Raw genomic sequence first — 11,321 nt, forward strand, 5'->3', positions numbered from 1 at the left:
TTTCTCCAAAGCAAACATGCACTCTCATTAGAATCATAGCTCTGTGTTTTTTTTCCTCATGAAGCCTTCAGAGTCCGCATGCCTTCCAGCAGGTGGAGCAGAGACTCTGAGAGCCTCAACACAGCACACACAACAGCTTGAGAGCGGCGACACATCTCTGCCACTGGCGTCATCGGCCTCATCACCAAGCAACCCCTCCATCAGCACTGGCGTCACCATACGACGAGCCCGCACTGTTGCCCGGCAACTTGTGCCTTGTGCGCTCGCCCGGCCTCGCGCCCCGCTCCGCTCCGAGCTCTGACGCGAGTATGACGTTAATGAGGCGGGTATCAGTTTGTTATAGCAGAGGGGGAGGAGGCGGAGTCACCGAACACACCAGGAGCCAGCAGCGCTTCTCTCATGCCAGCAGAAGCGCACTGGCCGGAGCGGCACCTTGTACATAGTCGCGCGCTCCGCCAAAAGTGTATATCGCTGTACATATGAATTATCATCAAGATAGCCAACAAACAAACATAAGTTTCCTTCACGGTTGGCACGAGGAATGACTTGTAAATGCAAATGTAAAAACCATTTGTGCTGTGGAAGGAGGTGGAAATTATTCGCGAGTTAAAGGTAAGAGCGGCTTATATTTGTTTTTTATATTCATTTGTTTTATTGATTAATCATATATGTAGACTTTGTAATTGTATAGCAATATTTTTTTTTATTTGTTTGATTTAATGGCATCTGACAGAATTTCAAGGACATATGTGAACAGTGCGCGCTGCGTTTACTTGTTCGTGTTCAGTCTGAAGTTTATAGTATTGTACTATTTGTTAGTTCATTTTCATATATAAAAAATAAAATGCTGAAAGTGTATTTTAATATATTTTAAATAAATGTTTAGATTTATCAGGGGATTGCTTTATAAATCAATACGTGTTTTGTGAAGCTTGTGATTGGATTGCATGTGTTTATGAGAATCAATAGATAATAATTTTTATTCTCCCTCTGAATATGTTCATGAACTTCCATAATATTCATGCACGTTTATAATTTCGTGTTTCTGGTCTATTGCAGATCATTTAAAGGTATCGCTGCGCTTAAGCACACACAAACACCGGCATCATGGTGATCATGACGGACAGCAGGACGGGCTCTCACTCAAGCTGTGCCCAGGCGAGGCCTCTTCAAGTCGGCTTCTACGAGATCATCAGAACCCTCGGCAAGGGGAACTTTGCTGTGGTGAAACTAGCCAGACACAAAGTAACGAAAACACAGGCAAGTTTCTTGCATTATGCAACGCATACTATTTGTAAATCATTTGTAAATTTGTTATTTTGTTTTTATTAAATTATTAATATTATTATTAACAGTACTGCACAATACATTCTGCATTAAGTAACCACATTTTATTTCATTTTCATGCAGGTTGCGATTAAAATAATTGATAAAACAAGACTGAACTCTGCTAATTTGGAGAAGATCTACAGGGAGGTTCAGATTATGAAGCTGCTTAATCACCCTCACATCATAAAGCTCTATCAGGTAAATGATGGGATTTTTAAAATGAATGATGTCATAATTGCAAAGACTAGCCCGATGAAATCCCTGGATTAATGTCTGTTAAATTGAGGGATTCTTGTGTATTTAATTTTAAGCTTGCTCGATGACATTGAGAAAGTGTGGTTTAGAAGTGAGTGAGTGTCTTAAGTGTTGGTTAGGCATATGGTGAGGTGCTTTTCCCTGGAAGTACATCTGGATTGCATGCAATGTATAAATAGCCCGAAGTTACTTTATCAGTTGCATCTAGCCACTTCAGTGCACTGTTAAATATTTTGGCAGGCTACCAGGAATTGCTTTATTTGACTATAGGTTGGGTTACTTGAAATTAAAGTAATTAATAATTAAATTGCTTGGCTTTTATGGTTTACCGTTATATCAGACTAATTTGTCTCCAAAATGTGTGCTTGACAATGAAAAATCAATCAAAATGATGTGTGGGACAGAGAAGTAGAAAGTGTTTCTGGACAGAAGGATACAGGGTGTAAATCTCCGACTTAATTAGCACGGGTGGAAATCGAGAGCAATGTGGCTGCAGAGTCACGTGAAGCTGGCTGTCTGTAAGGAGGAAAAATCTCTAAGAAGCACAATCTGATTTGATCCCTAGGCTTGTTTTGTCACCATAGTTTGGCTCGAGGACTCATGCAAACAGTGGCAGGCTAATACAGGGTGCAAAAGCGTCAGCACATTCTTTCTCTCATAGCCTGTAGCATTTCAGTTTGTTTCGTTCGGATTTGGCGGATTATATTTGCAAAGCAAGGTTGCGAGGAACTAAAATCCTTGGAAATAACATCACACCTCAGTGCTTTGAATCTGACCCCTTACATTTGTGAGAGGCGGAAGTTTTGGGAACTGAGCTGGAGCATTTGTAGTTTGATATGAGCTGCATGTACCATCTGTACGCTCTTTCATAATGATTAATTAAAGCATATCATAATGCTGAGGACTGCAGTGTCAGTGAGAGTCCTAGATATTCAACTGGTTTTGTTCCCACTTTAGTGTCAGATAACCTCGAATGTACTTCTCCTTTCATAACTGGAGTGCTGTTTATTTAAAGGAGAAAGCTCTTGAAATGAAAAATGTGGAAGTAGTGACCCATGACCCTTCATGACAAATTGTTTCCATTCTCTTGCTTCTTTTACAAAGAGTCCTTTTAATGCCCTAGACGTACTCTCTTTATAACTATCACTAGTTTCCTTCAGTCATCTCCCTCTGTAGCAGTGACGGAGAGAGAGACGTCTCTGTGGGCCGAGCAGGCCGGGGTTTCTAAGGAAGTGATGACCTCATTGGCACCTCTGGGTTGACACTAACTGAGGTCTTTGGTTTATCTGGAGATAAAGACCCTTTTCCTGCTGTTGCGCAGAGTTGAATACGTGGGTCATTACTTGTTGTGTTAGGCACTGACCTGAAGTATTGAGTGTCAATAGTGTTTGGATGATTACGCAGGTTTTTTTTCTCTCTCAGCGACAGAAAAAAAAGAGAACAGCACAGAACCTGTTGTGCAACTGTTTCTGGTGGCGCAAAATACAGCGTTTAGGATTTCTCCCTCAGGGCTTTGGCGGGATTTTACAGGACATTCCCATAAAGGGCGAGAACACACAATACACCCTGTTTTGTATAATTTGTTAGACTATTAATTACCAAATTGTGGTTCCTTTGTCTTATTTGTGAACATGTTTTTGTGGTTTAAAAAACTGGGTTGGTGAAGATAAAGTTTTAGCTGTCATTGGCTGCAGCAGTGGAGTTCATGTGTGTGAATTCAGGAAATGGTTGACTGCACACTTGAAAGAGAAAATGCGGTTTGAAAAAGATATTAAGATCAGATGGTTGGTTTATGAGAGATAAAATGCTCATGGACAATGGCCAAGATTTAAATAAATATGTATATGAATGTATAGAAGAGGTTGAAATTGTATATGAACCAATTTAAGTAGTTCTGTAATTAGTAAATGATCAAACAACACATATCTTTTAGTATTAGGATTTAAATCGACTGTAATTATAATAATAATTAGATGAGTGTAATAATTATTTTTTTAAATTCGATATTGTTTTTGTCTTGACAGGTCATGGAGACCAAAGACATGCTGTACATCGTGACGGAGTATGCAAAAAACGGAGAAATGTTTGGTAAGTGGAAACACTTTGCTAAATGAATGACTAAGTGATCTGTAAAAAGACTGACAGGCGTCTATTGTGTTTGACGTCCGTGACTCTCCCAAAACCTCTTGTCCAGCTGTTGTGGATAATGAGGTCTGACGGGGAGAGAATTATTTAGATCAACACTGCCGTCAGAGCAGTGAGTCAGTGAGTGAGCATAGAGCAAGACAGGTGTTGGATTTTCTAGTTTTATGTAACTGTATGAAGGGGTAAGCTGCTGTACCTCTGCTTGTCCTCACCACCTAGGGATTTAAACACCACGACATATCCCTATCTCTTCACCTGTCATATTCTCAGCCTTTAAAAAAACAATGGCTGTCTCCCCAGATAAACCATAGGCTTGCATTGGTCTTTATATGGTCTTTGTAAGGTGAAGGCTCCTCCCTTTCTAAAGTCGTCCTCTTATTTACAGACTATCTGACGTCTAATGGAAGGATGAGTGAAAACGAGGCTCGTAAGAAGTTTTGGCAGATTCTGACGGCGGTGGACTACTGTCATAGGCACCACATAGTCCACAGAGATCTCAAAACTGAAAACCTGCTGCTAGATGCCAACATGAACATCAAGCTTGCAGGTGAGCAGCGAAAATACGCTTTACATTTTGGTGTTTCATTCTCAAATACATCAGTGCAAAACTAGAGTGAGGGTCTTAAAAAAGAAAGTAATTGTTGTATCTACAATTAGGTTTGGTGATAAAATTAAGTAATCACATTAGTCTGCTTCTCTGCACTCAAATAATTCATTATACACTTTATTTTAAGGAATGCACACCATTTGAAGTAGTTTTATGAGTGAATAGTCAACAAAGAACTCACTTCTGTTTCATTTTTTCAAGACTTTGGATTTGGAAACTTCTATAATGCTGGGGAACCTCTCTCCACATGGTGTGGAAGTCCTCCATATGCTGCCCCAGAGGTCTTTGAGGGCAAAGAGTATGAGGGGCCACAGTTAGACATTTGGGTATGTTCATCATTTTCATTTTTACATGACATGTTATAAAAAATATAATAGATAATGTTGTTCTTTTCTGCCTTGCAAATGCTAGGACAAATGTAAATCTAACACATGCTCTAAATATCTTTCACAGAGTTTAGGCGTGGTTCTGTATGTGCTGGTGTGTGGGTCACTGCCCTTTGATGGGGACAGTCTTCCAGCTCTGAGACAAAGAGTGACGGAGGGCCGCTTCAGAATACCATTCTTCATGTCACAAGGTATAATTCTACACTCCTTCTATTCATCTATCTAATTGTGTAAAACCTATTATTAACTGAGACCTCCCTGTTTCTTTGTCCAGACTGTGAAAATCTCATTCGTAAGATGCTGGTTGTTGATCCAGCCAAGAGAATCACCATCGCTCAGATCAAGCAGCACCGCTGGATGCTTGCAGATCCCAGTGCACCCCACCAGACCCTTTCCCTTTCCCTTACCGACTACAACTCCAACCTGGGAGACTACAGTGAACCCGTCTTGGGTATCATGCAGACCCTTGGCATTGACCGGCAGAGGACTGTGGAGGTGAGAAAATGTGGCATATGGTGCAATGGGAGTATAGAGACAGGTTGTATATTACAAATAGTATAAGCAGTTATTTCCAGCCGGGAATGGCTTGTTTGCTAGATCAAGGGTTAATAGATGTTGTTCAAAGAATTGAATTGTCAATTTGTCACCTAAGAATATAAACAACACCCTTTCCAGCTACCCGCAGCTTTAAACATTCTCCTTAGTTGGCATCGAAAGGATAAACACAGTAGCATCTGTTTTGAAAGCTGTCATGCTGTGTTGCTTTAAGCTTTCACTAAAATCCTTTAAGAAGTTAATTCTTGACGCACACTGCCTGAGTTTCATTACACCTGTTAATGTGAAGCGCAGTATGGCTACTGTGTCTAAAACAGTTTTTCAATTCCCTCCACAGTCTCTCCAGAACAGCAGCTACAATCACTTCTCAGCTATCTATTACCTGCTGCTCGAAAGAGTGAAGGAGCACCGCAGCCAACAGATTAGCCGTCAATGTGGGGCCTGGAATCAGAGGTCGAGGACAGCGTCTGATTCCTCCACCCCAGAGGTGAGTGTCAAAGTGAGGCCAAGATCATCTACTGTTTGAGATGAAATATCTGCCTGCTAACTCTGCTCTTCCTCTGTCCATCTCATTTTCAAGGTGATCATGGAGTCATCTGACAGCTTCAGAAACTCTGCCTTCCCTGTCGCCACCAAGGTGAATGCTCCTATCCATTCAGAGATGGAATGTGAACAAGGAGGTCTATTTCAGGTCAGTATTTCTTTTAGTTTAACCTAATTCCTCTCTAGACTATGGACAGGCAACTCTGACTTTTGTGGTCCATGGAAGGTTTAGCTTCATCTCAGATCAAACATACCTGAACAAGCTAATCAAGGTTGTCAGGATAACCGTATTTGATTAGGCTTGGAGCTAAACTCTGCAACTGTGCTCGAAACCTCAAGGGTCAGACTTGCCCATTCCTTGCTTTAGACCCCTTTCTTCCTAGTTGCTTAGTAAATAGACTCGCTTTCCTGTTTCATATTGCAGATATGCAGTGCTCCCCCAATCCCCCTCCTCCATTAGAGACAGGCAGTGGCTAATGTGAATGCCTCCCTCCCTTCCTCAGCGCGTGGTGTGCCCAGTGGAAGCCAGCCTGAATGGACTCCTGTGGAACAGATCTATCTCCCCAAACAGCCTGCTGGAGACCACCATTAGCGAGGAGGTGCGACCTCATGACCTAGAGGAAGAAGAGGGTATCCTGCAGGTTCAGCCACCCCATCTGCCAAGCACCACCTCCCGAAGACACACACTTGCAGAGGTCTCCACCAGTAGATTCCACCAGTGCAGTCCACCCTGTAAGTGTAGTGTTACTAAAATGTTGACCTGAAGTGTTTAGTTCAGGTATCTGGTTGTTAACTGCATGCATCATCCTCTCTTAGGTATCGTGGTTAGCCCCTCAGATGGTGCATCTTCTGACAGCTGTCTGAAGTCCTCCTCAAACACCAACCCACCTCTCTCCCCAGTTGTAGGGGATTTTTCCTCTCTTCTCATCTCCGGTACTGGACCTGGGGCCTTAGGCCCTGCTGGGACACCCCTTGCTCTTTCCTCCAACTTGCTTTTGCAGAACCAAGGGAGCATGCTTGCAGCCAGCTTCCAAGAGGGCCGTAGAGCATCAGATACCTCCCTTACACAGGGTGAGATTTTTACTTCAAAGACACAGTTAATACAATCAACTCACAGACTTATTATAGACCAAATATCTAAATTGGTTCTGACCAGTCTGTGAAAATTTCTTTAGGTCTAAAAGCATTCAGACAGCAGCTGAGGAAGAACACTCGTGCGAAAGGCTTACTGGGGTTAAACAAAATCAAAGGTTTGGCCCGACAAGTGTGCCCACCGTCTTCATGCTCCAGAGGCAGCCGAGGGTCGCTTGGTCCAACTATGTGCCCTCCCTCAAGCCTCCAGAGTTCTAGTGGGCCCCGTGAACGCCGTAGCATGTTGGAGGAAGTTCTGCACCAGCAGAGGTAAGAAAAAATCTGTTCAAAGCAGACATCCAAACACTTAGATACATTTTTGCAATGTACCTAAACTCTGTTCTTCTTTCATCTTTCAGAATGCTGCAGATTCAGCACCAGCCTCAACCCCAAGTCCAATTTCTCTCACAGTCTCACCCTTCATCTCCTCCCTCCAACAATCTCTTTGCTCCTGCTGCTCTGTTTTCCAACCCCCCAACTCAAGCAATTCTCCCTCCATGCCAGAAGACCTCCATCGCCTTCCAGCACAACCTGTGGCAACAACAGCAGTCTTTCGACTCCTCTTCCTCATCGCTATCTCCAGTGGCATCTGCTGCCCATCTGCTGGAGGCACGTCTGCACATCAGCCAACGTTCACATCTCCACCCTCAGTCCCCACAGCACCTGCAGATCCAGCCCAACCTCCCATCCCAGGGGCCTTTCTCTCTCCTGCCCCACCCAGGCAGTTGGAGCCTGAGCACCAGCACAGAACCCGAGCCTAATGTCCAGGAGCTGATTTGTGCCAGTCAAAAACAACAACTCAGCAACTGTGTCATGGTCAAGTAAAGAAGGTAAAGACCTTGATGAAGAAGTTTGACTCTTTCTCTACCAATCTAGAGTCTAGAGTGAACCAATTGACAATGGTGTTGAGCATCAGAGCCAGAAGGCATCTCATTTTGATGATGCTTTTAGAAGGTTTCCAATGCAAAGGAGAGACAGTTATATTCTCTCTGGACACACAATTCCAAAGCTTTGTTTGTATGTGTTGGAATGACCAGAGAAAAAAAGAAGCAATAACAAACCTCTTCATTGAGCCCATGACCCTTGCTAGGTGCTCTTGTCCACACAGCAATAAAGGACAGGTCGTACTAAACAAGGAACTGAAGAGTTTGAGTTTTCATCCATTTGAGAGTGGGTCCACTCATATGTAAAGCTGGCCTCTGCAATCGTGAAAGATTATGTCAGAGACACTTGTTTATCCTTTTTTTAAAAGTATGAAAATAGGACAATGATGTCTTCCTTACAGATTTTTTTCCAAGGATTTCCTTTCAAGTCCTTTTGTTTGTTTGTTTTTCACATCTCCAGAGAAGACCAAAGTTGATTGCTTTTCTTTTGCCTTTCTAGAATTTAGTGAAACATAATGCAGTATCTGACTTATCCCAAACTTCCAAAAACCATCAAAAAATACTTTCATTTCATCTGTGATGTCTGATTGTGCACAATACTAGCCATCCTATGCCTCCAATGACTTGTGTGCAACGAAGAGGCGCCTTAGTATGAAAGAAAAGCTAGACATAAGCACAAGAGGCACTGCATAGTGCTCACTTAGACCAGCTCTTTGAGCTTTTACTGTCTCTGGCAATGACTTAAATGCTGCTTCATGTTTTGTCACATCCATACAAAGACACTAAACAATTGTAATCAAACAAATGTGCACCTACCAATGTTTTAGTGATTTTAGAACTGATCTAATTGTTCAGTTTTGGTCTCTCAAGATTCTTTCATCAGTTCACTACCTCCTCCATAACTGTTCATTCAACTCAGAAGGCTGTATCTCAACACAAACTGTATGAGAATAAGTTGGGCCTAGTATGTCTTAAGACATCTGACCTTTATTAATGGTGTAAATTAGCTTGACTTTTTAAACCGTGAACAAAGTATATGAGAATAGTGCAATATTTCACATTGAAATGTAGAGCCAGGGGAGTAAGCTGTTGTAGGAAAGCAAAAGGTACTTCATGTCAGATGACGTTATTTCATTCTTTTCCTTTTTTTTTGTTTTGATACAATTGTACGTACGAGAATATTTTAATGATGTATTCTGCATGAGCATAGAAAATAAGAGCCTGGTCATTTTATACAGCTTGTTTTCTTCATGACACAGGTTGCCTTTGCCTCCAGGCTGGCTTTGTAGAACGACAAAACTAGAAAAATAACAGGAAAAGCCAAAGAGAGAGCACGGGGAAGATCAAAAGCAACACTCTTTTTTTTTTTGTACAGACCCACAGTGGTCAAATCCTCTCATTTTATTAAACTGTAGCGTGTTCAAATCTCCCAGAAGCAGTCTTGTTGCTCAGATGTAGGAAGTAGCTGCCTCCTCTCGTTAACCATTATTTGATAAGCAATCATTTTAAGAAAGCATAAGTTCTGCCTTTCTCTGAAAGGATAGCTTTTGCATACTCGTAAATGTTACTTGTGCCGCACACACATAGCTGAAGATGTCTTGTAGCAATAGAATCCATTTTAGAATTTTAATTTTTTTTTGTAGCCTACAATCTAGGTGCTAGAAGTAGATTTCAGAAGTGTTTCTGGGTTTGTGTGCTATTTATATGAAATGATATTGTGTTACCATTGATGAAGCTCCGTCATTTGCTTGAAGCACTGTTTTTTATAGCCCTAATTGATCCTGTCGCATGTCTGTCTTTTGTGAATTTGACATATTTGTGCAATCGTTTCTAGTAGTTTAGAAAATAAACTGTACTGTGTTGTTTCCAAATTGGGTGATAAAACAACAGTGTTTGAAACCAGTGCAGGAGAAGGTAAAGCTATTGAAGGTAATATAAAAAACAGTGTTAACCTTTTCCCCACCACCAAAACTTGTGCCTTTGTCTGAACAAAACCAATGGTGGTTATTTTTGTTTTTAGGATACCAGAAAGCTGCGAATGTGTGTATTTTATGCTTTTGTTAGTTCGAAGACCCCATTTTATACCTTCATTTCATTCGTTTTGACAATAATGCACTTTATGATGACAGTTGCTTTAGAAAATAGTGTTTGTTTCCACTGCAGGTATAGATGAGTCTGTAGTTACTTTTGAAACACCGTGTTTTAATGCTGAATTGTAAAGATTTTGTTCACTTTGATTTTTTTTTAATAATTATTATTATTTGATTGTATTTCCCTGATATGCTTGCTTGCTGTACGTGTGATTGTACATGGTTGTGTGAAAGTATATGAGAGTTTTATTTATGTGGCTATTTATTTGAATAAAAATTTACCTATTGAAATTAATTTCGGTGTCTTTAGTCATGTCTTTCCCCATATTATTCTGCTTCCCCACTGTAAAAAAAACTACTTGAGTCAAAAAATAATAATAATGTTTTCTTATTGCCTTTTTTGTTGTCTATTCTTTAAAAACATCCTATTTGAGTTAAATTATCTTTCATTGTAAAGTTAATGACTATTGCTTCCTAGTCAACCTTGGTTGTGTGTAATTTTTCATTGAGTTCTAAAAGCATTCTAAAATATAAAGTATTTTATGGGGCATATTTTTCCAAATCAAAATATTTTTAAACACATTTATCAAATTAGGATTTTCTGTATTTGATCGTTGGATTGCAAAATTACACACAGAAAATGATAAACAGAAAATTATCAAATTAAATAAATTAAACATTCCTAAATAACTAATAATAAATCAACTAATAAAGACTTTTTTCTAATAATTTTTCTAATTCAGTTTGTGTCTTACATTCATCCAATTCAATTTGTATATTACATTTTCAATTACATTTCCCAACTTATACTTAGCAATAAAATGGTTAAGTAATTTACATTGTAAAACTGTGGTAGGGAATGTAAATGATATAATTTAATTTTCATTTTGCACGAAGGTCTGCACGTTTGTCATGGAGAGTGCAAATTGAAATGCACAAATGCATTGTCATTTTACATATTGCTTTGCCATTTTAAAATGAATATTGCTACTCACATGCTTCCAAAGTTAAAACACACTCTTAAAATACTGTCTTTACTGATTTTAGGAACTCTTAACATGTACTAAAGAAAACAAAACCAAATATACACAAATGTAAAATAAATAACATTAAAAGAAATGACAAATAAATAAATAAATGCATGTATACACATAGGATACAGTTATCAAAACTATGGTATATCGATAGCAAGTGACAAGATACAAGTTATACAGACAAAAGATTAGTTTTAGCTTCTTTCAGGAATCCTACAAAGAGATTCCATATTTTGTAAAACTTTTCACGTTTTCTCTTAACAATATACAGTTAAAGTCAGAATTATTAGATCCCTTTTCCAATTTTTTTTTTTAAGTATTTCCCAAAATATGACCAACCGAGCAAAGACATTTTTACAGTA

At 39.8% G+C, this 11,321-nt stretch overlaps 1 protein-coding gene across 3 annotated transcripts; it reads left to right on the forward strand.

Annotated features, from left to right (window-relative positions):
• The first annotated feature begins 403 nt into the window (after window positions 1–403).
• On the forward strand, window positions 404–10,220 carry sik1 (salt-inducible kinase 1). 3 transcript variants are annotated; one of them, XR_012384940.1, is made up of 14 exons: window positions 404–612; window positions 1,060–1,260; window positions 1,411–1,527; window positions 3,609–3,672; window positions 4,115–4,276; window positions 4,538–4,662; window positions 4,790–4,913; window positions 4,997–5,217; window positions 5,615–5,764; window positions 5,858–5,968; window positions 6,245–6,552; window positions 6,637–6,891; window positions 6,996–7,221; window positions 7,311–10,220. XR_012384940.1 is itself a non-coding variant. In XM_005167449.5 (14 exons), exons 2-14 carry the CDS (start codon window positions 1,108–1,110, stop codon window positions 7,774–7,776), a joined length of 2,403 nt encoding a protein of 800 aa, XP_005167506.1. In that variant the 5' UTR covers window positions 404–612; window positions 1,060–1,107; the 3' UTR covers window positions 7,777–10,220. The 3 variants fall into 3 exon arrangements, 2 of the variants coding, with proteins under 2 accessions (XP_005167506.1, NP_001119855.1); XM_005167449.5 differs by having other exon boundaries at window positions 6,324–6,552; NM_001126383.1 differs by lacking the exon at window positions 404–612 and having other exon boundaries at window positions 1,108–1,264; window positions 1,382–1,527; window positions 6,324–6,552.
• Window positions 10,221–11,321: the final 1,101 nt, after the last annotated feature.

Source organism: Danio rerio, chromosome 9, assembly GCF_049306965.1.
Source record: "Danio rerio strain Tuebingen ecotype United States chromosome 9, GRCz12tu, whole genome shotgun sequence".
Classification (NCBI taxonomy): domain Eukaryota; kingdom Metazoa; phylum Chordata; class Actinopteri; order Cypriniformes; family Danionidae; genus Danio; species Danio rerio.

Coding starts and splice junctions, on each gene's coding strand:
- sik1 (NM_001126383.1), top strand. CDS start 1,108: ATGGTGATCATGACGGACAGCAGGACGGGCTCTCACTCAAGCTGTGCC. Junction 3,673..4,114: donor AAAAAACGGAGAAATGTTTG/GTAAGTGGAAAC, acceptor TCTTATTTACAG/ACTATCTGACGTCTAATGGA. Junction 7,222..7,310: donor GAAGTTCTGCACCAGCAGAG/GTAAGAAAAAAT, acceptor TTCATCTTTCAG/AATGCTGCAGATTCAGCACC.